The 27825-nt window shown below is 45.2% G+C and overlaps 1 protein-coding gene across 1 annotated transcript; it reads left to right on the top strand.

The window, feature by feature from the left end:
- On the top strand, positions 1–26439 carry EHHADH (enoyl-CoA hydratase and 3-hydroxyacyl CoA dehydrogenase). Its single transcript, XM_084291858.1, has 7 exons — positions 1–121; positions 7571–7674; positions 8261–8433; positions 9564–9675; positions 10002–10106; positions 16159–16500; positions 23975–26439. Exons 1-7 carry the CDS (start codon positions 48–50, stop codon positions 25243–25245), a joined length of 2181 nt encoding a protein of 726 aa, XP_084147984.1. The 5' UTR covers positions 1–47; the 3' UTR covers positions 25246–26439.
- Positions 26440–27825: the final 1386 nt, after the last annotated feature.

The following is a 27825-nucleotide window of genomic DNA, read 5'->3' as shown; positions in this document are numbered from 1 at the left end:
TCCGCCCGGGTACCCGGGGGCTCACCCGGCGGTGGCAGGCAGCCGGCATGGCGCAGTACGCGAGGGGCGCCGCCGCCGTGGCCGTGATCCGGCTCCGCAACCCGCCGGTCAACGCGCTGAGGTAACGGCGGCGCCCGCCCGCCCGCCATTTCGTGAGGCGGCCGCCGCGCTGGGGCACGGCCGGGGGCGTTCGGCTTCCCGGCCCCGGGGGTCTGCGGCTCGGCCCCCGGTGGCGGCCCCCGCTCGGGTATGGGGCCGGGGGGGTCCCCAGTGGGGCGGAGGGGCGAGGAGGGCGGCCGGGGCGCCCCCGTGCCCGTCCCGCTGCAGGTGTGTGTGGGCGGCCGTCGGCTGAGGGGACGCTGACACAAGGGGAACCTGACACGAGTTTCCGAGCTTAGCTTTCCCTTTGCAAAAAAACATGCTGAACTTTTCCATGATTTTTGCTCTTTGTTATAAGTTTTAGATACTTTTTTTTTTTTTTTTTTTTTCTTTTCCCTCGGGAGAGATGCCAGGCTCATCAGTCTGTGCTTTCTGCCATCTCCTGTGGAATCTGTTTTCAAACTTAGCACGTTTCTTGTCATTTCCAGTCTTTAAGTATCAGGATGAAGCTTCCAGCGAGCAGTCGCGCAGCAGCATTAGCAGCTCGGCAGCTTCATCCCACAGTTCCTTTGGAGTCTGTAGGTGAAAACCAGCTTTTCCCCCAGACCTGGCTGCTGTTCACATTACTTGTCCCGCAGGCTACGCGTCGTGCTTCCAAGTGAGCACAGGGGTTAGGTAGGGCAAAGGGCTCTGTAAGCTGCAGATGTGGTTCGGCAAGAGGAGCTGGCACTGAGATTAAGCCCCAGTATCAGAAGTGTAAACCGCACTTGGCTTTTAAAAACGATTAAGAAATTGACCTCTTAAAAACTGTGGTCAAGGAAGACCACCAGTGATCTCAAACCAGCCAGTGAAAAACAGTCAAACACAATGCAGGAGCCCCTGGACATTGCAGTTTTCCACCCAAACTGAAGTGGACAGACATGCTTTTTGGTTTATGCAATTTGTTACAAGGTTAGTGTATTATAGTTCGTGTAGCTGAATGGCAGCACACCAGCCCTTCTTAAGCAGCTGTGGTTGAAGAGCCAGTCTGTAGCAGTAATCTTAGCACATATTCCATGTATATTCCCAAGGCAAAAAATCCACTGCAGTCATGTCCAACTTCTAAAGCAGAGAGTTTGTTAAAAAGAAGCTGAGAAGCAAGTAAGAGCATGAATGCCTGCTCTCATTCTTTTGTTGCAACATTTGAAAGCACAGAAAGATCATTTTCACGTGGTCAGATAATTACAGTGAGAAAGCAAATTTGCAGTAACTTGATTGATTTATAGGACTCCCAGATGTATAGACATATAGGATTCCCGGAATATCCCTTGGACCTCCTGCGGCCAAGACTGGGCTAAGAAAACTTTCTGGGTGTGCCCACAGCGAACTTGCCATCCTTACCACGCTTACCAAGCAGTAAGCACTCTAACACAGCATAATTCGGACTGCCATGATCCTGGCCTTGCCAGTTAAGCTGCTGTGAAACTTTTGCTTGCTACATGTGAGGGAACAAGACAGGTGGGTTTGACCTGTCCGTGTTGTCTTATATCAAGCAGCTCCAGCCAACTGTTCCACTGCTCAAGACAACTAAATGGTACACATCACTGGAGTATGGTGCGGGCATGTCCACTTCATTGTAACCAGCTTCAGAAGGAAAACTTGGTTTTCATGAGCTTTTACTTTATTTCCTGGTCTGTTAAGATCTGCTGAATTTGCAGAGAGCAAGCATGATACATGCACTGAGCTCAGCCTTCACCAGCTTTGCACTATTCTGTTAGCAGTGAGGGTAAGACCTGTTTTAGCAGGAATCAACGATTGTTTCATACTTGCCATCGAGTAGTTTTTAGCTAAGACCTGGCTATAGCTAGGAAAGGTAGAGGGCACTCCGTGATCCTTGCATGAACCTTCTGCTTCTGCTTGTTTCATATGCTGGACTGTAGGAGAGCAGGTTTGTGATTGCTGTTTGAGATGTCTGACTACATAGGTGATAGCAGGCAGGGAAACTTACAGACAGGAGCCATGTCCCGCAGTCCTGACAATTTAATTTCACAGCAGGCACAGATGCTTTTTAAAAGGCTGGTGTGTTTTTCCTGCTCTGGCCTCACCTATCTCTCCCCATTACATGTGACACTCAGAGCCGTTATCCCAGCTCCCACGCCATCACACCAGCCATTAGCACTTTAGAAGCCACTGGTGGGTAGAAATTTGCTTTTTGCTGTCTGACAGCATCCACTGCTGTGCGGGTACCTCCCAGGCAGTGCTTTCCTGAGGAATGTGTGCTGACTTGCGAGTCTGGCAGCAAATTTGGCTCCCACACACAGACTCCCCTTCAAGCTAATCCATCTCCCCACCAGCAGAGCTGGCATGTGCCAAACTTGCTTTTTTTTTTTTTTTCCTGGTTTGCAGAGGTTTAACTTCCAGAGATCTGCAGTCCTAATGCATCTGTGAAACTGTGGCATAGAAAGAAGGGATTTAGATGTGCAAGGAACTGGACAGTTTTGGGGGACAGGCAGACAAGACGTGCAGGAGAAAGGAGCAGACACACTTCATGAGCAGAGACAGGCTGCTGGCACTGAAAATTAAGAAGGATGTGGAAAAATGTGCTAATGCCAGCTGAGTAGCACATGCAGTTCTGAGTGAGTGACAGAAAGCAAAACATACAAGAGATTTTGTATCAGTGCTTTTAACTCTAAAAAGATAAGGTGGAGGAACTGGATTCCTGGCATCAAGTGGGCCCAGCTGCTAGCTGTGTTGCCAGGCCACTGAATTTACAGGGATGAGGTAGGGGAGTTTGTGTGGGGGATGATATAAAGTATAACCACAAAGCTGCCAAAAGCAGTCCCAAGCTCCTTGTGACTTCTAGGGCAGTCCTTCAGATCCCCCATCAGGATAACGATCAGAAAATATTAAATGAGGCTGGAGGAGCTGCAGTTTCGGGATAGGTGCAATGATGGGAGCCCATGATGACCCGTGTGGGACAGGGATAGTGCCTTATCAGCTGAGATGTGGAGAGGTGGGGTGCAGTAAGTGCCTCCTTCCTGAAACTGCTAACCTTAGACCCCACAGCAAAGATGCCATTCTGGATTTGGTATTAATTAATTAATGCATGGTATTAACTAATTGATGTTGGTATTAATTAATGCATGGCTCAATTCAAGCTGTGTTAGAGGAGAGCTGCCCTCTGACAGCAGCTCCACAGCTAGCTCTGGCACTGAGGTGAAAGAGCACAGAGCAGCTAAAGCCAGCACCAGTACTGAGGTTCAGGGAAGGGAATTATGTAAGTATCAGGCAGCATGACCAAAACCAAACACAGATAACTCTGAAAGGAGCTGTCCACAGCACGAAGGATCAAGCATGGAGGCCAGTTTGTTTTTTTACTGTTGGGGTTTTGTCCCGTTTTAATGTTTCTTAGAGACCTAGGTGAACCATTCAGCCAGCAGGTGATCCAGAACGGAACAGCTCGATGGGACAGCTGAGGAGACTCAGGAAAAGTTGGATTATTTTTTTTTTTTTTTAAGAAGTGGAAAGCTTACACAAATGAGAACAAGAAAGAGGGTAAAACATGATAGGAGAGATGCAAGCTAGAAGCCTGCTAAAAAAAATAGCAAAAAGTTCTTTAAATACATAAATAAATTAATAAACCAGGACAAGTTTAGAGAATGCTGAGTTCAAAACTGGCGTTTACAGCTCAGGAAAAAGATCCTCACCCTTGACGGTTCTCTGAAATCATCAGCTCAATGTGCTGTGACAGACCAAAACACCTAGAAAATGTAGGGTACCATCAGCATTTATGCTGAGAACAAAACAGAGGGCATCATACCTCTGCAATGTAAAACCAAGAAGTTGCTTAAATATTGTGTGTAGTTATGGACTTTGTATTTGGAAAAGGACAGGGAGATGATCCAGGAAGTGATGACAAAAACAACTAAGGGGACAGAGCAGTGCCTCAGGAAATCATACTGGAAAGGCCTAGAGTCATCAGCTCAGAGAGGAAAAGGCTGTGGGACAGTAAGGTCAAGATTTACAAAATCATAAAGAAAGCAAATAAATTGAAGGCCTAACTCTGTTTACAAGGTCTTGCAATCATTGAACTAGGGGTGTTTGATTAAGTAGGAGATCGTTTTAAAACAGGTAACACAGAGCTTGATGGCACAGGAGACTGTGGAGGCAGATGGATCGGCAGAACTGGGGATTAGAGAAATGTGTGGACAGCAGGTTGGTAGAGGATGCTAAATGAAGGTATGTGCATGCATAGGGGACCATCCCTCATGCAGCGATTGTGGATGTCAGGGGAAATACAAGGGGGAGGGACCAGACCTGCACCTTTCCCACAAATAGCATTGCCTACTGTTAGATTAGAGCCTGACTGAATTAATTTTGGGGATTCCCTTAAATTGCCTTTTTTTTTTTTTTAATTAAAGTCCACGTTCACAAATCTGAGCTAAAATTTGAAGTTATTTAAAAGCTCGTTACAAATCCAGAACACTATCACTGCAATGAGTAGAGCTTTATGCAAAACAGAAACAACTTGGGGTGGTCACCTGCAGGAATACTCTCTTATCCCGGGCTGCATGTGCTTTTAACAACACCTACCACGAGTTTCTGAAACACATAACACTGAATCCTCTCAGTATAACAACTTTTGCAGTCAAAACAGTAACATGGCAGAGCTGACTACATAGCATGGGATTAAGAATCATTTGGAACACATGCAGTGAATTTTTGCATTGTTTCTGTTAAATGAATGATACTGTTGCAGTAATGAAACACTTATGCAAATTATGGTGACTTTTTGCTTCTCTAATGCTTTAGCTGTTTGAAGTTATGATACCCTTGAGTATTTTTGTAATTGTGCTGTCATACATTTTGCTATGATTGCTTTCATGGAAGCATGAAAGCTTATATCTTTTAGTACCAGTTACAGCTCGTGAGTTACTGAGCCACACAGCCTCTGTGTTGGACTTTAACCTGTCTTGGAGCAAACATATTGCTCCATTTTAGAACAACAGGAAGCTGCAAAAAGTCTGCTTCTTCTTCCTTTTTGTCCCACAAACACTTCTCCCTGGGAAAATGTTGTATGGAGGGAGAAGAAATATTTATGCAAGAACAGGGTCAAGTTATTCTCTGGCAAAAATAGTTCTTTTAATGCAGATAATGTAGGTATTGAACTGTTATTTTACGGCAGCCTTGATGCCTAATTTTTCTCCTAGTAGGAGTATTTTGTAACTGCTGAGGGCTTGTAAATAATTTCTTATATAAAACCCTGAACCTTTTCATCTACAGGGGCAAACCTTTTATATGGGCTTTTTGCAACTGCTGATCGTGTGGCTACTGTAAACACAGAAATGCTCTGATTGCTTCTTGTCTGCTCCTGCAAGAGAATCAGGCAATTTTCCTACACACTATTTTCAAATCCAAAATTTAATATTTGTTAGGGATCCTACTGCGTATTTTTCCCCCTCTTTACACCGTATATTGTAAGGGGCAGTGACATTTCATAAAGGTTTTCCCTTTAATCTTCCAGCATTAGGTGAATTTGGTACTTCTGTGGCCGGGCACTGATGCAAAAACTAGACCCAAGCACAGGGTGCAGCCTGTGGGTCCTCCTCAAACAGCAGTAGCCACAGCACTTGATGTTACAAAAGAGATAAAACCAAGTTTTTAACATGTATTTTCCCCAGAGAGTAAGAAACCATTTACTAAAATTGGAAAGGCTTTGTGTTCTGCTAGATGGAGCTAGGTGCACTGCAGGGCTGGACACAAGCAGACAAATGTTGGTTAAAAAAAAATGTGGCACGCGTGCAGCTTTTAACTGGAAGTTCAGTAGCAATGCCCAGTTGCGTGCTGCCCTGCAGAGGTGGAAAGAAGAAGCATTCTGCTTTCCTTCCTGGTCAGGGACTCAAAACCAGAGGACAAGGAAAGAACAGAGTTTGATCACAGATGTGATGTGGAGACTCAGCCAGTAGCAGAGGGCAGGTTCAGATTGGGACAGTGCCTGTTCTCACCAGGGATCAAGTCCAGAACAGTGAATCAGAATTGAAAAATTCTGTGTGGCAGTACCAGTTTCGCAGAGACTCTCACTTGCCTAACCTCTGTAAGTGGAAATGAGGAACTAAAAAACCCTGTACAGTTCTCAACTGGGGTTTACAAAAGAAATGCCAATATAGAAGTTTAGAAACCTGATTACAAAGAAGTTTCAATATACAAGGTCTGAATAATGTAGCCATCATTTTTATTACTTTACAAAATATTATTTTATTTTATTTTTTTTTATCAGTGGCTTTCCTATAGCCCAGATTATACATACATGCTGGGCTGTGCTTTGTCAGCTCCTCTGGATAGGAACCTGACCTAAGATAGATCACAGAAATGATTCACAGTTCCTTTGCTCCAGTTATCCCACTGAAATACAACAGAGAAGTTGTATTTATTTATGAAGGACTGGACAAGCACATATAATACTTGAGTATTTCTCTATCCACTTATGGCTCAAATTTCCTGAATCAGAGTCATTATCTACAGCTGTAGCTTATATGCATGCAGAAAAGAACCTCCCCCCACAACATACACACTTAATGTGCTTAAAAATGCATGCATGTGAACATGGTTTGGTATCTAAACTATATATACACACCATTTTTGTTACTGCTTCTATTAATAGGTGATAGGCATCAATGCTTCTTTACCTACCATCAGTCTTTGTCACCATCTTCTAAAGCAAAACATATTTATGGAAGGACATGGAGAGCACGTATTGAGCTTTTTATATTTAGCTTTTAAGCTTCAAATACCAAGTGGATGAATAGTCAGTTCAGATTTCTGCTTAATATCTGATTTGTAAAAATACTAGTTATACTTAACTGTTCAGTTTTGAAGTTCTTTAGTAATTCTTCACTGGACACATTAACAGCTTGTGTCTGTGGAGATATGTTCAGATGACAAAAAAATTCTTAGTGTTTTAGGCCCAAATTCACTTTGACAGGACACCACACAAGTTCAAGCCTGGTCTTTGCAAAGTGAAAGCTTCATAATTGTCAGCACAGCACCAGCTCTATGCCAGGTGTTTGAAAGATGGCTTTTTATCCCCAGAGCTCATTTCCCTTTTAAAAAGTTTGTAGGTTAGCAGTGGTTTAGCATTAATTACTTTCAAATTATGCTAAACTATTTTCCTAAAAATCTGAATGTTTAATTCAAAAAGACATTTTCAAAAGAACATTTCTCTGTGCTGTTTGCTTTGGAAACAGGAATATCATAATCACAAGAAGACTCTGCAGCAGCTGAGTGACAGGTCAGTCAGCAGCGATAAGCTTGTGGGTTTTGACACTTGGCCTTAAAGTGAGAGACTAATGAAGATTCACTCACAGGGACTATGGCAGAAGACCAGTCAGAGGACAGACTTGCATGGACTTACTGCTTATTTTCACTGAGCCTCTTGGTGTTGATGGAAAGGTAACGTAGTTGACCATTAGTTGCTGACTCTCATTCATTTCAGTTTAACAGTTCTTCAGGCGTTAGAGGATGGACTGAAGAGAGCGGATGCAGATCCTTCAGTGAAAGCTGTTATGATTTGTGGCGAAAATGGGAAATTCAGTGCAGGTAAGGCAAGTTTCTTCAATCAGTCTGAGAAAGAGAGCAAATACTCCCTGCCCACCACATCTGACGATTCTCTGCCTTATAACACTATTGATAAAATGGCTACAAGACAGTGGATTTTTTTTTCCGACTCTGCTGTCCCATGATTGACATGGGGCACATGAGAGATTGGACAGGGCAGGTAGGAGTAACAGATCTCCTCCAGTTGTAGAAATCTGTGAAGGTAGAGAATTTTTGTGGAGCTCAACATCGCTTGTTAGTAGTAACTTGAACTTAACTATTCCAGACTCAGGTTTTTTTTTTTTTTTTCCTCTTTTAAACAGGAAACCACCTTAGTAACTGCACGATCATTACAATTATGTATTTTTGTGCTTTGCAATCCCCCTAGCTCTCTGAATAGGCTTAAGGAGCCTGGCTTTCTTGCAGCTGGTCCCCAAAGGGGTTGCTCCCTGTTAACCACTCTCCTGCCAGCAGCATCTCTGCAAGAGCTCAGTCATCTGTGAGCAGTGATGTGTAATGGCACCAAGGGAAGGATCATTCCAGTCGCTGCTTTCCCCAGTAATTCCTTTTCATCTTTGTGCTTTCCCAGGTGCTGACATTCAAGGATTTTCTTCTCCAAAGAGACAGGGTATTGCCTTGGGCCCTTTAGTTTCTCTCATCGAAAGGAGCGAGAAGCCTGTGGTGGCTGCCATTGAAGGCATTGCCTTGGGAGGAGGCCTGGAGGTGGCGCTTGGCTGTCACTATCGGATTGCACATGTGCAGGTAACATACTGAACTAGAGGCTGCTCCTGAAGAGGAGCTTTCTGCATCTTTCCTGCAGAGAAACTTCAGAGACTGAGTGTTAATTTGCCTTCGGTCTCAGTAGTCATTATTTGAACTCTATGTAGTTGGCTTATGCAGCATGACTTTTCTCTTACTTTTCTCCCCAGCCACATGAATTTTGCATTTCTTTCTGCTAGTGACCTAGTTTCAATAGGTAACTAGTTTCAAGAGGAAACTCAGCTAGCATAGAGCACTTGCAATTTGATTTCCCACAGGCTCTGTTTCCTCAGGGAGCACTCTATCCAACACACAGCTTCTCCCCCCACACACTTAAGTCTTTAAAAGTTTTTTTTTCCTCTTGAATCTCTACCTTCAGGATTGCTGAACTGCCTTTTAAGCAGCACCTGGTCTCCTTACATAGACTCTTCACTGATAGGAGCATCTCCTCATTTTTGCAGCATGAACCACTTTCCCCTGACAATGTGGGTTCCTATAACACCATAAAGAGGTACTCTGCATGTCCTGTATGCCACCTAAGAAGGATGCCTGAAGTAGTAGTCTTAAAATAACCCTACATCTCTCAAAAGCTCAACTGGAAATGTACTTTTTTTAAAGTAACAAACTACATAGATTTTTAAAAGAAGACAGGAGCCCTCTTCCTGCTGTCACCCTACTAAACCTCAAGTGCATCAAGAACCATTTGAGCACTTTGGAAGGAGGGTTAGTTCAGAATCTCAGTAAGTGAGTGGTACCACTCTTCCTTCAATACATTTCTAAGAACTGGGGTAGGGAGATAGCAAGTCACAGACAACCCTCCAGCATTTACTAACAACTACTTGCCTTGTCTGCACATGCATTGCGGTCTGGGGTGATGCTGTTGTCCCCTTTGGTCTAATTCAGTGCTGTGCTAGCACCCACACATCCTCTGAAGCGTGACACCTCCTCTGCTCCTGTACATAAGTTGTTGAAAAGGGTGAGTGGGTTTGTCTTACATGGCAAAAAGCAAGGATGAGGTTTCTATATAGAAGTTCTTTGAGGATTCCTAGAGGAGCATCACATGTAATCAGGTCTGCTTGGTTCATAATTAACACTCTTGCTAAGACAACTTGTTGAATTTGACTTCACTTTAGGCACGGATGGGTTTACCAGAAGTCACCATTGGGTTACTTCCAGGTGCTGAAGGCACTCAGCGACTACCCAGACTGATCGGGGTGCCAGCTGCTCTGGATCTAATCACTACAGGTAAAGTACTGTACCTCAGCCTTGCTGTGTTTGTGAGGATGACCGAGTCATACCATCACGTTGGTCTAATGAAGCCTAATACCTTTTGGTTTTGTTTTTTAAACACATAGCTGCTTGGGTTGAAATTCAGCTTGCTTCCCGTAAGGATTGGCTAGGAAGGGGATGTATGCGCTTCTGAGGCGTACAGCTCGTGATGCATTTTGTGCTCAATGAGCTTGTCTCATGCTTGAAGCCAGCTACACAAGCCATTTGACCAGATATAAAAAGAATGAAGTCACCTGTAATGCCCCACTGTAGTCACCTTATTTCTTTTTTTTTAATCACAGGAAGACACATTCCAGCAACTGAAGCACTGAAGCTGGGCTTGGTTGATGAAGTTGTGGAAGAGAACACAGTTGAGGCAGGAATTCGCTTGGCAAACAAGCTGATTGGTGAGGAAAGAACTGTAGCAATGCCAAGAAATAATTGTTGAGGCCGAAGAGAGTCAGAACAAAGCCCACTAGTTTGTTCCATATGCTCCATTCATTGGGTTTTGGCATCCATCTGAAACAGAATTAGCTGCAGAATTTTTCTGTTAAGCAAACGTGGAAAAAATCAGATGCTGGAGAGCTGCAGAAATTCAAATGAGGATTCGGAGAAAAACAGAAATAAGGAGTCCCTGTGCTTATTAATTATATATCCAAACTTGCATACTCCTCTGGGCTACTGCACTCAACTGATTTGGGAGAATATGAGCTCTTCCCATGTATAGCTTTGGATGACAGCTGGTATTGGGTGTAGACCTGTTGCATCATCAATAAGGGCTGATAAAAAATAATTGTCTCCCTCTAGCGGAGGGACTGGCACATCCTCAGCTGAACTCAAAGGCCCATGAGTCTTGCTGTCCTTGGGTTGTGTGGTGAGATGCCCATTTTGGAGATATCCTGACAAGAGTCAGTCTTTGATGTGGAGCTCTTTCACACGAGATGCACGCAAGGAAGGAAAAACACAACCTTGCTGTTCTGATCACATGGCCTTTACGGGCAATGCTTTTCTAAACTGGGGTGCTCCTGCAGTTTTCTTTACTGCAAAGAAGAACAATTCTCCTTCTCTGTAGGAGTATTTCTCCCATGCTAGGGGTTGAAGCAGCCTCAGCTTTGTCCTAGATGACAATGCACCATATTTTCAAGACAGCTCAAAGAATACACTATTCTTCAAAAATCAGTGTCTTGAATACTTAGCTGCAATGTGGGATTTATCAGATAGATGCAAAAGCACGTTCTTTGGCTGGGTCTTCCATAATAGATGTTCTTCCTTCTCAACATATTCATGCTAATGATTCTGGGGCTTCAGTTCTGGTGCAGAACTGATGACACAAGCAATCCTTTTCTCTTTCCCCATATGTAATCTATTTAAACATAAAACTTTGGGAAGACAGGGAATATACAGAATCACAGAGTCATCTAGGTTGGAATAGACCTCCAAGATCCAACCTCTGACCTAGCACTACCAAATCCTCCACTAAACCATATCACTAAGCTTTACACCGAGATGTCTTTTAAAGACCTTCAGGGTTGGTGCCTCAACCACTTCCCTGGGCAGCCCGTTCCAATGCCTAACAACCCTTTCAATAAATAAGTTCTTCCTAACATCCAACCTACTTCACTATTGCTTAAAAAAAGCAAAAAGGCACTTTGGTTCACTGATCTTGCCTGTTTTGAATGAGAGTTCTGTTTCTCCATCAGCTAGGAGGGCAATGAAATATTACTACTTTGCTTGACTGAATAACCCAGAAAATACTGTTCCCTTTGATGTACCCTCTCAGCCTCTGAATGAGACCATGTGTAAGATTGATACCAGTACCGATGGCAAAATCAGTATATCATAAAAAGAGTGATAGATACATTGCTAGAACTAGCAAACTGGCAAGCATCCTGGCTTTCAACAAAAGCTAAGTGAAACTGGGTGAGTTGCAGACATTTGTATGGTTGTTTCTTCTGTGACAGATATGCAGTAGTTGAGAATTGTCAAAGTCAGCTTGACCTTAGAGGAAAACCTCAGGAATGAGTCACTGACCACACTATTTCTCAGTAGAACTTGCTTTCTGGAACTCTTGTGCACTGCCATTACTGGCAAATTCCTGTTCTATAGCTTCAGTTTCACTGGAAAGCGTCACTAGCAAGGAAACTTGAGAACTGTGTAAGCATGCAGGAATCCTGACTGGATGTCCAGCAGGTAACCTGTCTGGTCCAGGCTCTCATTATTTGCAGTAGCAGTTCTGTTTCTTGCTCCAGTGAAAAATGAGTGGTGTCACTGAAGACATTTCATGTCATCACACTGTATACCAACTCCAACAGAACTTTAAAGAAAAATGCTTTCAAACCTCATCTAACAGCTCTACTGGCATTTGCAGGATGTTCTTTAACAGTGAAAATACTGGAGACCAGCTCCTCTTTATCTCTCTCCTACTTGGAAGATTTATCTTTAGACTTTGCAGAATATCATGAAAAGTTTTGTTGCCTTGTTTATCCTCAGGTGACCTAATCAAGCAGACAGAATGGGGTACCCAGAATCCTTACATTCTTTTAGAGTCCTTCCTGGCTTTGGCCTTCGCATAAATTTAATAAAATTCTCCTGCCATACAACAGCAAAATAGCACTTTTAGTTCTGTATCTCTGTAACTTAGGGCTGCAGAAGAGATATGACAGTCTCATGTAGTGTGGGGAAACAATCCCAGACCAGCTACGTTATGTTTTCAGTAAACATTTTTCAGACAATCTTAGAAACAGAATTGCACAGAAATCCACTTCATATGGCAACATCTTTTTCTTTAAAAACAAACAAACATACACAAGGCTAACAACTGCTGGCTTCTTACAGAGCAGTTTGGCTAAATAACTCATTGTCACTGAGAGAATTTTTCCTCCTAGCCCGGGAGTGCTCTACTGCAAGATCCATCTCAAAGGACCCATTCAGATAGGATTTTCTTTTAAAGCTTTCTCAGCACTGAAGCTGCAGTAACTCAGGGCGAGAGATCAGCCTTAGATGAGTGGCCTCACTGAAGCAAGGGTCCCTGATTGTTTCTATCCATAGGTGACAGAACTGCCTTTGTGGTAGGTAGGCTGGGAAACTTTCATCCGTAAAACTTCATGGAACATTCTTAATGAAGAACACCTTCTGAACAGCTCTGAATCAATGTCTGTAGGAATACACAGGCATTTAATCTAAGTACAAATTTATTTTTTTTTTAGTCAAAACCAGTAATTACATAACACAGACTAGGAAATGAGTGTGCATTCCTGTCCTTCTTCAGAGGAAATTGCTTGTTTATGCAAGAGAAAGTTTTCGCTCTCGAAGGTTTTTTATTTAAGGAAGGAAGGAATAGGCAGAAGCTAAGTCCTTAGAGACTAGAAGAATGTTCTTTCATTGAATGTGTTTGATAACCACTGCACTAATTCAAAGCTGCATTACATAATTTGTCCACCTGATGGCATCAAAAAATTGAAAATTTGCCATAATTGCTTGCAGCTTACACTGCCCACCTCTGTTGGCCTGCTGTAGCCTTCCTGGGCTGGAGGAGAAAATGGCAGCTGATCCTTTGCAAAGCAGATTTCCTGCTTTCTGACCATATCTGCTGCTTAACTTATCTTCTCAGAGCACAAGAGCATCAACGGCATACATCAAAGAGCCAAGCAAAGTCCGTTCAGTTTAGATTAGTTCAGACCCCACAGGTATTACGCTCTGCATGGAAAGACGATTAGGAGTTTCTGACCATAGGCCACCAGCAGCAACTGTGGAAGAGGTATGTGTTCCTTCTGAGGAACATGAAACCCACACAAGTAGCAGCTACTGCTGCTCATGCAGTAACTGCATGCTTTAAGTGGCAAGTACTGGAAAAAGTCTTCTGGTTACATTTACAAGGGCCTTTAGTGCATCATCTCTGGAAAGAAGTACAATGTGCAGATATTTGAATCTGTCTCCTGGGCTTATCATTCTGGCTACCACCTTCCTTAAGCAGAAGATCTAGCAAAATGCCCCTTTGAGACAACCAGAGAGTGTTGAGAGTTGACAGCAGCCACACTTGTCTCTGAGTGGTCTGAGACCATTGCTAGCCTGAAGAACAGGGAACCAGTTCCAGCCTTGCTCCCCGGACACGTACAAGCATTGCTGCACCATGCAGCCTGTTAAGCTAGCCCTGCCTTCAGTCCAGTAATATCCCTAGAGTTCACTCTGGGATGCCCTTTTTTTTTTTTTTTTTTGCTTTAAATAGCAGTGTTTGATACTGCAGGCTTACATGTTGCTTTTGCTGAGAAGTGTTATAGACTTGGTCCATCCTTTGTGCCACCTAGATTACAAACCTTAGCAAAACAAAGTAGATACCTGTGCTAGCTTCTGTTCACAAGAGATGCCTTTTTCTACATCACTGATGTCCAGTATCATTCATCACGTTCTTGCTTCTTTGATTTCAGAAACCAAGCTGTAGGTATCCTGCACTAATCTCTTCTTCCAAGGTTTAAATTCAGATCATTCTTTCTATTCATAAGTACACTTTTGGTTCTTAGTAGCATTACAGCAGCAAGAAAGCTGCATGGAGGTGCTATAGAAATGCTCAGCTGAATACAAGTTTTATTACAGGACCCTGAGGAGAGTTACTTTTCAGTCTGAGCAACTGTCTCACATTCCTCATCAGTATTTGTGCTTAACAAGTACAATTTACTGTCTGAAGACCATGTTTAAAGGCTGCCAGTAGCGTTTCTGTTCGCTTCTCACATGGGAGATATGTGAGGTCTCTTGGTCTGTCCTGTCCTAAGTGGTCTTCCAGCCATCAGATTTCCTTTTTGAAAAAACTAAACCCACTATTTCAGTCCTTAATAAAGAACTATGGATGAAGAGCATTCTCATACTAAAAACATACACTTAGGGAAGACACAGGGTTCAAAAATAAAGAAATATCTTGACTGAAATCCTGCAGTACTGGCAAATCCAAGCTATATTCATTGTCAGTGTGGAAGCATTTTGATGGACTCATGTTACAAGGGAAGCTACTTACACAGTCAGCGTTCATCTTTGTGTTCTCTAAAAGGCTTAGTTAAAGAGCCTGACCTCTGAAGACCACTGTTTCAGGAAATCAATACCAACTCAGCCTGGGAATTCATGTGTTTTTTGTTGTTTTTTTCCCCTCTTAAAAGCATCTGGTCTTAGAGGAAGAGTTAGAGTCAGGACATGTTCTTTGGAAAACCACAATTGCAGTGCTGCCATTATTCCTGCTTTTCAGTACCCTGTGTATGTTGGGGCTCCAGATATCCTGCTCCTGAATCTTCTGCTGATGCAGCAGCATTTTCAGTCAGACAGTGGAAGGGAAGAGAGCGCTGGATGCAATATGCCACCTTTGAAAGAAACGTGCTCCTACGCAGAGCTCATAACAGAAGCCAGGCCAATGACGTTACACACAAGAGAACTTCTCACCTCTGGGTTCCCATCAGAGGGGGCCCACTCACCATCCTGCTGTGGTGGTGGTCCACAATGCTCGTGGGGACAGTGCTGCAGTGCTCAATGCCATAACATCACTTAGCCACATCCAGATCCATAAACTATGATGACAAAAGGCTTTGTGCAAATGTTGAGGAGATGCATCCTGAATTTCTGACCTTGTTCCTCCATGGTCTTTAGTGAGGCAAGCTGCTAAGAACATAGCAATAGCCTGAGCACGGACAGATCAGAGATCTCCCAGTGGGCACCAAGGTTTATGTTTCTGAAGAGGATTTTGGTGTCTGAAATGTAACTAACTTCTCTCAATTAAGAATTCTTTCTAGGTATTACCATAGCAACCTCCTTCTGTAATGAGGCTCATGTATTTCTGTGGCTGTTTGATTCACCCCTTGCTGACACAGAAGCATGAACTCTTCCTTGTTATTCATTTGCTCCCCAACTCATGCTGTGTGAGCCATCCTCTTGGCTGGTCCCACGGGGAACAGGGGGACTCCTGCTGTTAGGGAGGAATTGAAGTTGGGGTGCGTTTCCCAGTCATTCATACAAACACCTGGGTCAGGACCCTGGCTGGAATGCATCTGGCTGGCAATGCCAATTGGGCACGGAGTGCTGAGCAACACTGGGGAAGAGCTCTAGTACTGAAGCTCACAGAACGAACAGAAGGAGCTTTATGAATGTGACAGCTGGAACCGTGGAGTAAGAACTGGAGAAGTCAAGTCACTCTGTAGCTAAGAAAAGGAAGGAGAGAGTTGTCTTTGAAATTGAAAGCTTGCTTTGTTGAAGTCTGGGGAGAAGGGTCTTGAAAAACTTCCATTGTTGTGGCAAACAAAGTTAAAGAAGCATCAGACACTTGAATGCTGACCCAGATCATTGTGCCATGCAAGCCCTAGTGCAGTGGGCTTAGCAGGAGGGGGAAAAGGTATAACAGATTCTCATTCTATGTAGAGACAAAAAATCCATAGTCCTCCAGCAAGTGTGGAATGTTTTGTTCTATAACTATTTTTCTACCCACAGGCCAGCCCTTGGGACCCCGCAGGCTCAGCCTGAAGCCCGTTCCAAAGCTGCCCAACATGGAAGTATTTCTCAGTGAGGCTCTCATGAAGGTGAAGAAAAAGGCCCAGGGGTGCCTGGCGCCAGAGCTCTGCTTCCAGGCAGTCAAAGCCGCCACAGAGCAGCCCTTTGCAGATGGAGTCCGGAGGGAACAGGAACTGTTTAACATCCTGCTGACCTCAGGCCAGGCCCAAGCACTGCAGTATGCTTTCTTTGCAGAGAGAGCAGTGCAGAAGTGGACAACACCCACTGGAGCTTCATGGAAAAGTGCTTCCCCTCAGCCCATCCGCAGAGCGGCTGTGATAGGTAAGGAGATGAAAAGCTGTTGCATTTCCTGATTGTGCAGCTAACAGCAGCACTGAAAGGGAGCAAGTTGAGTGTAGCAGGGCTTTACTCATGGCAGAAAGCCTAAGCCTAATTCCCTAGCAGTCACTGGTACCCAGCACAGGAGAGATATCCCAGGCCCATAAGTGACATGCAAGGAGAGAAGCGGTCACTGGACTTGTAAGCTCAGGGAAGGTCAGACGGCAAGTCATTTCCTAATAGATTGCTACCTAATCCCACACCCCTTTCTTTGGGAGAGAAACTTCCTCCACTTTCAGAGTCAGCTTCATCTGTGGTTCATAAGCAGTCTGTTCCCTTTTAAATACTGCCATGTTGAGTCCTGGCTTCGCTCCATGTTAGAAGCAGGTTTGCACGAAATTCTCCTCCTCCTGGTCTAGTTCTGTATTAGAAGTGCATGTGCATAGAGTCACTCAGGGATATATTAAAACAAAAATGTTTTGACAGCTGTATTTTAAGAAGATTTCATCTCACTGGGATCCACTCTTGCCATTTTGTAGCCCAGCAAGATAATGCCTTCATTAATTTTTTATAAGAGCAATTTAAATAAAACCTTCGATGCACTGCTGAGATTTAAAAACAGAAAAAAAAAAAAAAGAAATATCTTTCAGCTCTGCCTGTTGATAGTAGCACTCAGAAATGGTTAGATGAGTAATGGAGCACTTGGAAAACATCCATTCTGTTTCAGAGAAAGCTCACCAGACCAACACTGCTCTTTCCAGGCCTCCTGTGCCCAGTAAGAAGCTCTCTGGAAGCTCATTTCAGACCAGAGCTTCCCTGACTTAATCCATGCTTTAATTTTAATGAAAATGTTTCTTGAACATTGGTCCACAAGCCTTGTGAGGCAGATCTGTGGCTGTTATGTCATGTGGATAATAAGGCATGAATTATCACCAAATTTATCATGTGACCTGGGTGCAAGCAAACCCAGATAGGTCAGCCCTCTAGTGTTCTTTGGCAGAAAGGGCTTATGCTGAAGTTTTGTAGGAACGATCAGGTGAATAGAATCAACAATTAAATGGACAGTCTTTGTTAGGGACTGATAAATGATGCTACAATTACTAACTTTTCTTGAAGAGTCTCAATACTAATAAACAGTATAGCCAAAAGGACCATTCAGGGCACCTGATCTGCTTATGTTCATGCTGTAACTAAACTAAGGGACATTTTAGGGACAAATCCAATCCCTGTCTGAAGGTTCCTAGAAAAAACAGCCTGTATCTTATTTCCAGACTGAACTGGCAGGGCTACATCTCCCACCCTTTGGATTAAGAACTGCCAAAAAAGTCTGCCAGACTTCTGAATTCCTGTCTGAAGTTGACCCAACCTCTACCCGGGTTTCAGTTTTCTTGTAGCTGTTTACAGACATAGTTCAAGTTAATCCATGCCTTTTGCAGAAGAAATGAACTAATTGCATTGATTCTTTTGCTGCTGAGCACAGTCTGTCATGCTTTAGTCATTTTCTTTGTTCTCTAAACTTCCTCTGATTTTTCCCAACACTCCCCAAAGCACACACACCAGACGTGTGAACAGTATTCCAGGAGCAATTATGCTAAGACCAGGTACAAAGAAGATATTTCTTCTTTGCTCCTGCCTAATATGCTCAAGGTAACACCCAATGTTTGCATTAGCCATGTTTACTACATCCTGTTAATTATCCACTGGCCAGAAGCAGCAAGGGCCAGCAATTCTCCAAGGGTGGAGTGCTGAGGGGAATCCCAGAATCCTCTACAAGTCACCCTGTCCAGCTCCCATGCTCAAACAAGGCCACCTAGAGCCAATTTCCCAGGACTGTGACAAGACAGCTCTTGAATATCACCACAGATGGAGACTCCACAGCCTCCCTGGCAACTCATACCAGTGCTCAGTCACCCTCACAGCACAAAAAAAAAATCCTGATATTCAGATGAAGCCCTTTCAGTTTCTGCCCTTTGCCTCTTGCCTTGCCACCAGGCTCCACTGACAAGAGCCTGGTTACCCCTTCTTTGCACCTTGCCCTCAGGGTTTTACATACATTGACAAGATTCTGCCTCACTTCCACCTTCTCAAGGCAGAAGGAGTCCCAGCTCTCATGGCCCTTCCCCATATATGAGTCATTCCAGTCTCTTAATCATTTTTGTGGCCCTTTATTGGGCTCATTCCAATATCTCCATGTTTCTGTCATACCCAGGAGCCCAGAACTGGACCCAGCAGTGCTGAGCAGAGGGGACATCTCACCTCCCTCAGCCTGCTGGCAACACTCCTCATACAGCCCCATATACCATCAGCCTTCTTTGCAGCAAGGACCCACTGCTGCTCATGGTCAAATTGGTGCCCACCAGGACCCCCAGATCCTTTTCTGCAATGCTGCTTCCACCCAGTCAGCCCCAAGCATGCACTGGTGCATAGGATTATGCCACCCAGGGCACAATACTTTGCATCTCTCCCTGTTGAGGTTCATGACATACCTGTCAGTTCTCCCTCTGGACGGCAGCACAGCTCTCTGGTACATCAATTATTTACAGTACCTGAGTGAGGCAAAGAAGACAGACTTGAGATCATGCCAGGACCCAGACAATCAATCAAAATTCACATGATGAAGCAGGTCCAAGGTAGAGTGGGGAAGCCAATCATTACGTTGAGGTGTGGCTCAGTGGGACCACAGCCAGAGCCAGGCAGTTCTCCAGCATAGCTCAGGAGGAGAGCAGGGGCCCGGGGCTGAGTTTAAATCAGGCTCTGAAGCTCCTGGGTGGTGGGTGTGGGGTGGAGGCTCCAGGTGTAGCTGGTCAGGGTCATTAAAGCTTATCAATCCTCTCAAGGCCTTGACACCTGCCAAAACTCCTAATTCCTTTTCTGAATCACTGCTTCTATCAATAACCCCCATAAGCAATATAGTTTGCTTTGTTTGTGCGAGGTGTAGATGTTATGCTTCATTTGATAAGCAGCTTCTGTTTGGGAGGCCATTGATCACCTCCTCTTAACTCTTAATCTTATGCCATACTAAATGTCATTGCTTTCCATCAGTTACTTCTTTCTGCCACCCCACTGGGCTTTTTCTCTTTCCTCTGGAAGGACTTCCTAATGTCTTACCTTTTGGTATCAAAGAAATAGCAAGTCCTTTGGAGATGGGTACAGAATATGCCACCACCGTTGCATTTTTTTCTCTCTCAGGCTGCCATAACAAGAAGTCATTCTCCAGCGAGTACCATCTCATATTTCCATATTCTTGATCTTTAACACATTCTTGTAGCACCAGAAACCAAAATCTTAGGGACAAACTTTTAGGGACACCTCTTAAAATAGTGCTGATCATCCCTTTAAAGTACTGAGCCTCTATAGGTTATCCAGGGTCTCCCTGTTTTCCCTGGAGAGAAGAAAACATGATCTTGCATCCATTTTGGATGGTCAGAAGTCATGCAGCCCCTGATTCCAAATACTGCTGTTTCACACACTAAAACCCTGTTGCAATATGCTGGTTCTTCTGTCTGTTATCACTGCAAAATGGGAAGCAGCTGAGCAGATCACTGCAACATCTTCCTCCTTCAGTAGCTTTTCTGCCAGCACAGAGGACTTTTTGGTATGGAAGCAGTGTCATGAATGCTGGGGGAGCCTTGCTTTGTGGACCCCCTGTCAATCCAGTATTAGCAGGACATTGTTAGAGGGAGTTGGCACCGAGTCCTAATGGATGTTCAGCATCAAGCATTATGTGTCATTTTTGTAGGCTTGCTTGATAGATGGCATTGCTGATGAGTTGGCGACTGTTGCTGTGCAGTCCTGGCTGCCCGTCAGCTACCTTTGTCTGCTGGTTGCTTGCTGCAGGACTGATAACAGGCAGCACCCAGCTGGGCAAGATCCCTCCTGCTCTTGGCCTAGCTGTCCGTGGCTGTCTTCAGACACAGGCGATGCGACCTACCTCATTTGCTCCTGCTTGCTCTGTGCTCTCACCTCCCATCTCTTTCCACCTTCTCTGGTTCATTGTCACACAGAAAAAGAGTTCATCTCTGTCCCTTCCACAGTCTTTCAGTAGCTTCCTGCTTGCCTTGAGTACCACATTATTTCCGCTTGAAGCTTGTACCCTGAAACAGTTAGAGAAAGAAGCAGCTCCAGGCTGCATCAGTCCACCACCACCAATTGCTCATTATTCTTTTTTAACATGAAAATTGGAACAGTCCTTGTATATTTTTACCAATTTATAAAGTGCTGTTTCCAATTCCTGTTATTTTAAAGTCCAAATATTCATTATAGTTCAGAATATTTTCTACTCATAAGTATTTCTCTAGTGCGTGTGACTCTACATAAGTTGTTTAATACATATTTTGAGTTCATTTGTTTTGAAATTTGTTTTTAAAATCCTTCAATTAACTTTGCATCATTTTTCATATTCTCAGTACCTCATGTGACAGCGCAATAATTAACAATCATTATTCACTCTGCTTGCCCCACAAATGATTTCGTTGTATCCATGTTTGGCCTTAAATTTCAGGAGTTTAAGTGTAGCTTTATTTATATGCCAAGGCTACATTTCGCAACGAAAGGCCAGAAGCAAGATGGCTAGACACTGGGCTTTTCCTGAAGCACATTTCAGTCTTCTTTTGGAAGCTGGGCCTTGGGCATGAACACAGCTCTGGAAACAGTTCACTGAATAAAAGACAAGAATATAGGATTTTTGTAAAGATTTGGGGGAAGTAAGAGCCCAACTGAGGGACAAAACAAAATGTACAGTAGAAATCCTGGAGTAGTTCTTAGCCGTGTTTTGGTCCGTGCAACCTGAACTGAGCATGCAACACTTCCCTTTCTTCTACAGCCTGCTACCCATGCAAGACCCAGTGATTCCCTACCATTTTTTACTGCTCTAATACATTTTTTGCCAAGATCACGAGTCTATAAATTTGAAAGGGAAGTCCTTAGAAATGCTTCTTTCCCTACTAAATAGCCAGATCTCTCCTTGGTTTTACAGCCCAATTTTAGAAAATATTTCCAGGGGAGTCATGCTGTGCAAGCTCTAATGTAACAAAACCCTTGGGGCTTTCATTACTCTCTCTGCCAGCTTCATTAAACATCATTTCATACAGGCCACTGAAGAGTTATGTGGTAAGTTGAGAGACAGCTTTTCTAGGTCAGAAACAAGCTTGGCAAGCTCATGTCTTATCTATAAGCCTCCTCCTGTGGCCTAGAAAGTGCAGGACTACCGGCATGTACGCCTGTCTGTCGTGGGACGGTGAAAACCTAGATGGGAGTACTTACACTACACGTGAAAGAAAGCAAAGAGCTGAATCAGCTAACACCAGAGTTTTGATCTAGGAGGGAACAGCTTGTTCACGTTGTGAGAGAACTGCTAACATCTCAGTCAGGAAACTGAAGCTGAGAGGAGCAGGAGTTACTAAGGCCCAGGATGTACAGGCTGTTTCTTTAGTACGGCTTGGAAATTAAGAGGAGAAACCCTAGGTCTCCATCCTGGAACAGAATAAGAGATTTCAAGAGGGAGCTGTGAAGAACCAGGATGTGGAACTGCAAACCCTTTGCCATGGTGTCGAAAGAGAGCCTTAAAGATGGGGCTAGGCTCGGTGGCTGTACAGGAGGTGGTGCATGACACTCCTGCACTGTCTGAGAAGAAAGCAGTCTTTGTAGCTCAACAAAGACAGAAAGAGCTGTTTTAACACCCTGCCGACACATCCAAGCCTCTGAGAACTGAGCAAAGCAGAAGGAGCTATTTGTGTTTGGTTGTCAGTCAGCAAACCGTGGACAATGAAATACTAAGAATTGATTCATGTTGTTCTACCTTTATTTTCAAATTAATTTTAGTAGTGTCTGATCGTGAAGATTCAATTTCCTAGAAAGGAAGTTCAGCATTTGCTTGGCAGCAAAGTGGTTTATGAGCAAGCATCCAGATAGTGATGTCTATAAGAACCGCTCTTAAAGCTAAGCAGGGAGTGTTTTAAATGTCCTCTGTGTATAAAAATTTAGTGTGGACACATCTAAATCAAGGGTATGTAGCTTGCAGGAGAAACACACTACCTTGTTTGACCTTCAGAGTTGGAACTTGTTTCACTGATGACATAATTTCAGCTCTTCTTTATAAAGCTGCTTTAGACAAATTTTTTAATCCCCTTGTTTCTGTTTATTTGTTTAGCAGACTTTCATTTGTAAACCTGGGATTAAAAAAATCATTTTTACAGAATTATGACAAACCTGGACTTTGTCTAGTTGTTGCTTTATTTAGGATATTAATAATCCTCCCATTCAAATGCTTTGCACTTTTAAAGCTGGTAAAATTGCACTGGCCTTTGCTCACTAGTTTGTGTTTGCTCAGTCCAAAAAGCCTCCATCAGGGGAGAACAGCGTAAGTAGCGTGGGTTGGGTATCATAGGAGAGTGTAAGCCTGCGGCTTCGTTTAATGTAATAGAGGGCAGAGCTGGCGGAAGGGCTCAGGAGGAGGGAAAGGAGCAAGCCAGTAATCACCACAATATTATTCCTCCAGTGTTATTATGAGCTGGTAATAGCACATTTATGGATCTTGGAGGAAAAAATACAGCTCAAATGGGTGTTCAGTAATGGGAATTCTGGACAAGAGTTTTAACTGCACAGTTGGACAAGGAAGGCTGTATCTTCGGTAACCTTCAAAAGTTAGCAATAGCCTGTCTTGGATGACTTGGCTTGTTCCCGGTGGGCAGAGATGTCCAGTATAAAGTGTGAACAGCAAGAAAAAAGGCTATTGATGTTCCCAAGTGATTATAAAGGAGGTGGGATACGATGAATTCTGGATTAAGAAGACATTAGTTCCATGCCTGGACTGGTGATGGGAGACATAGGAGACAGAGACAAAATCAAGAGCAGCTCAGTTTCTGAGAGTCTTTACAGAAATTGCAGCTGAATTTGTGCTTGCATCGAAGATTATGCTATGAAGAGCAGAGGGAGAAGAGGGAGACAAAGAGGAAACTTGCAAGGAGGAGGGAGAAACCAATTGTCTGAGCTTTGCTGGTGTCTGAATCTCTGTGGGGTGTGTTTGCTTGTGTTTGTTCTTCTGTGAGTGCCCCAGAGAACCACTGGTATCCTGAGGGTGAAGCTGCTAGAAGTTGGCAACAAGGTGGAAGTAGAAACTCAGATCTCGTCTGCACTCACCAGGTTCTAACTCTTAAGCAATGCTGGTTTCCATAGGTATAAAATTTCACAGGGAGAATATGTGAATCACGTGGAGTGAATCCCATTGGTATTTTGTAATCTTGAGAAGATGTCAACTTGCCTTTCTGCTCTTGCTTTTCAAACATTTAGACTCGCTGAAAGAGAGACTTCACCTTCCTTTTTCGGAGTCTTCAGTTCTTTTCTTCTCTCTGTGCACCATTCATCTTGCTTAGGCTTCTGCTTTTTATCCCGGAGATACCAGAGGAAATGCTGCTGTCAAGTGATTGATTGTAACATTTTCTATTCATAGTCTCTGATTCTATCTCCCTTTTATCCCTAGGGCTGGGAACAATGGGCCGAGGCATTGTGACTTCTCTGGTTAAGGCAAACATACCTGTGGTAGCCCTGGAGCAGGACGTGGAGTATCTGAACACGGGAAGAAAAGCTGTGATGCTCCTTTTGGAACGTGAGGCTATGAAAATGGGGCAGGATGCCCAAAGCCTGGATTTCCATAACCCTGCGCGTCTCCAGTTCACTGTAGACTTTGATGGGTTGCGGGATGTAGACCTAGTTATTGAAGCTGTGTTTGAGAACATGGCGCTGAAGAAGGAAATATTCAAAAAGCTATCGGGGATCTGCAAGCCGGGGGCCTTTCTGTGCACAAACACATCAGCCCTGAACATCGATGAAATAGCCTCTGCCACGAGCCACCCACAGCAGGTCATTGGCACACACTTCTTCTCCCCTGCTCATGTGATGAGGCTATTAGAAATTATCTATGGCCGCCACACGTCCCCTGCTGCCATTGCCACTGCCATGCAGCTAGCCAAAGCAATGAAAAAGGTTGGAGTGGTGGTAGGGAATTGCTTTGGCTTTGTCGGGAACCGAATGATGTTTCCATATGTGCAACAGGCAGTTTTCCTTTTAGAGGAAGGAAGCAAACCAGAGGATGTAGATCAGGTTCTTGAAGATTTTGGGTTTAAGATAGGGCCTTTCCGAATGTCCGATCTCGCAGGGCTGGACGTGGGCTGGAGGTCTCGAAAGGGCCAGGGCCTCACTGGGGCCTCACTGCCTCCAGGAACGCCTGCCCGCCAGCGGCACGGCCGTCGCTACAGCCCGCTGCCCGACCTTCTGTGTGAGAAAGGCAGGTTTGGGCAGAAAACTGGAAAAGGCTGGTACCAGTACGAGAAGGCTGGGGGCAGGACAGCCAGGCCAGACCCGTGGCTTCACAGCTTCCTGTCTGAGTACAGGGACACCCATCAGATCAAGACCCGCTTTGTAGACCAGGAGGAGATCCTGGAGCGGTGTTTGTTTTCTCTCATCAATGAAGGGTTTAACATCCTGGCTGAAGGAATAGCTTCAGGCCCAGAACACCTTGATGTCATTTATATCAATGGCTACGGGTGGCCAAAGCACAAGGGTGGCCCCATGTTCTATGCTTCCACTGTCGGGCTCCCTCGCGTTCTGGCTAAGCTGCAGAAATACTCCGAGGCCCACCCTGATGTCCCTGAGCTGCGTCCCAGTGCCTTTCTGAAAAAGCTGGTAGCTGCGGGGAACCCTCCCCTCAAAGAGTGGATGTCCTGCCCAGGCTCGCAGAGCAGCAAGCTGTGATTTCATTCATGCCTGCTCTATAAATTCATGGGAGAGATCTCGTGAAACAGGTGCTGTAATTGCCCTGTCTTTTCCAATCAAAACCAAAGTGCTTCAGGCTCCTAAACAATGTCACTAACCTTCCTGGGCCTTCGCAGAGAATAACTTTGGCCAAAGATTGATCTCAGTCAGCCCCCTGCTGCCGGCAGCCACTGCCATCGCCCACCCTTCCGTCTCACCACCAGCCTCACCCACCCTTTTTGCACATCGCTGTGCACGGACGTGTTTCACTTTGCTCTGCCTTTAGGATTTCACAGCAGTGCTTCTCTTCCAGTCTGTCTGTGTTGAAGGGACAGCAGCACACAGCCCTCAGAGCGAATCACACAGGGAAGCGAGAGCGAGGTGGTCACAGTTCACAAAGGAGATGGTCACGGTTCACCCCGCATGAGCTGAATCTACCAGATCCTGGCCTGAATCCATTTCCCAGCCTGTGCAGATCTCCCCCTGCAGCCCATCTCCAGCCCAGATTTCCTGGCTCCGAAACGCAGCCAGTTGGAGCCTGTTCCCTTCCTGCTGCTGGGGGCAGTTGGCACAAGGGGCACAGCGCCTTTCAGAGGTAAATTCAAATGAATTGGAGGGAGCAGCTTTGGACAGAGAGCAAGGGGCAGGGCTGGTACTGTCCCCTCCTCCCACAGAAGAAAATTCTGATAAATGACAGAAAAGCCACAAATGCATCAACCTGCCTAACTTGCCCCGTGCTGTTGGCTCACGACCAGCCTTCTGCATCCAGGCTCCAGCCTCCGTTACCATCCACCTGTCTGTGTCCAGGCAGAAACATCTTCTGGCATCTCCAAGTGTGGGTTTGTGTTGCCAACCCTCCCCCTTTCTTGCCTGCCTACAGCTACCTAATTGATCTAATTGACCAGACCGAAGCCTGGCCTGGCACTTACCGGGTTTCCACATGCACAGAGGGCACGCGGAGGAGTGCAGGGCTCCAGAGCTGTGCAGGCAGGAACATTTCTGCAGGCACACAGGGAGCAGAGCAGGGGGAGGTGACCAAGCTTCCTCCAGGCTCGCTGCTGTGGGGCAGTCACCCACTGCTTGTGGCCTCTGAATTTATCGTCTAGGTTGGCGTGGGGCCTGGGTGGGTCTGGGTTCCCTTCTCAGGAAGTTTAACATCAGATTCTGCTTTCTATTTTAATAAAACTGCTTTGATTATATGATACCATAGTGAAAACAGAAAATGTGTTTGTTCTTTCTTCATACCCCCATTGTTTCTTTACATGGCAGAATTAGATAAATTTCCTGTTAATGAAGGCTTTGTTTGAAGAGGCTGCTTGCTGCTTTTTTCTAAACGTAACTTATTTTGCCCTCTTTCTACTCCTGTCTTTCTGTGGATGAGGGTGCAAAAGAAGCCGTAACCCAACCAAATGACTGGTTCCAGCGTGCGTTTTTCTCCAGGACCAGAAACAGAAATAACTCTAGGCCCAGAAAGCTGCTGCAGTTCCCCCCCTCCCCATCACTTGCGTGTCACAGCTGAGAGCAACCCAGCATTTGCTCAAAGGTGAAGCGCTGCTTCCACGCGAGCGGACTCCGCATGACATGTTACACAACAGCTCTGCCCGGCGCTGCCGGCTCGCATGTCCTTCGGCAGGACAGCCCCGGACACACCACGCTGACATCCCCTCTCCTGTGCCTCATGCTGCCCTGCTCACCCGCACTGCAGACGGGCTGGAAAAGGGCACTGCCCTTGCAGCGGGAGCGGGGTGAGGAGTGGGAGATGTTGGTTTCGGGGTACCAAGCCTCAGCGACTTCTACTTGGCAGCCGAAATGTCTCCTCACCTGCTGCACCTCCGTGCTGCTGCATCTGACGTGCCCACCTCTGCCCATCTCCCCTCCAGGAGATCACTGAGAACAGAGGCTGTTCGCACCAGCAGCGTCTCTACTGACAGAAGTTCATTTGTAAATTCGTATTGACCAGAGCAGCCCGGCATTGATTGTTCTGTCTGCTTTGTGTCCCAGCCACCACCAGTGACATTGCCAGCGCGGAGAGGCTGCGTTGGCAGCTCCACGAGGGCCAGCGCGAGGCTCTGAGCCCCGGCCTCTCGAGCACACCAGAGGGCAGCTGCAGCTCCCTGGCCCCCAGCCCCCCAGGGCTGAACTTTAACCACCTCATATGGGATTGATTCTCCTACTGTCTGTTTAAACGAGCTGGCAAATTTCATTCGGTGAAGAAGTATCTACTTAAAATGTTTTCCAGGTAAACTCTTCCTACTGATGAGCGTCACACATCTGACCTAGGTGAGTGTGAGCTGGGACTCTGCATTACCCAGCGCGATGAGGGCTCCGTGGCCCACGGTGCAAGCTGGCTCTAGCCCATCCTCAGTTTTTGGGCCCTGATTCTATGTTTATGTGTGTGTCTGGCTGCAGAGCCGTGCTCTCGGCAGAGGAGAGATGCTTGCTTTCAGTGCTGAGGTTGTCTGGTTTCAGCCCTGCGAGTACCCCTGGTCTCACATGCAGTTGCAGAATTGTTAGATGTCTTTAATTAAGTCAGTGAACTCTGCCAGTGCAGCAGATGCCTCCATTAACTGCTCAGCCACA

The sequence above is a fragment of the Netta rufina genome (genome assembly GCF_964035555.1).
Source record: "Netta rufina genome assembly, chromosome: 9".
NCBI classification, from domain to species: domain Eukaryota; kingdom Metazoa; phylum Chordata; class Aves; order Anseriformes; family Anatidae; genus Netta; species Netta rufina.
Note: the sequence above shows the minus strand (reverse complement) of the source record. Positions and strands in the feature narration are given on the sequence as shown.

Bases quoted from the DNA above. Each gene is read 5' to 3' on its own strand.
- EHHADH (XM_084291858.1), top strand. From the start codon at position 48: ATGGCGCAGTACGCGAGGGGCGCCGCCGCCGTGGCCGTGATCCGGCTC. The intron at 122-7,570 runs GTAACGGCGGCG...CATTCATTTCAG, and splicing joins CCGCCGGTCAACGCGCTGAG to TTTAACAGTTCTTCAGGCGT. The intron at 8,434-9,563 runs GTAACATACTGA...ACTTCACTTTAG, and splicing joins ATCGGATTGCACATGTGCAG to GCACGGATGGGTTTACCAGA.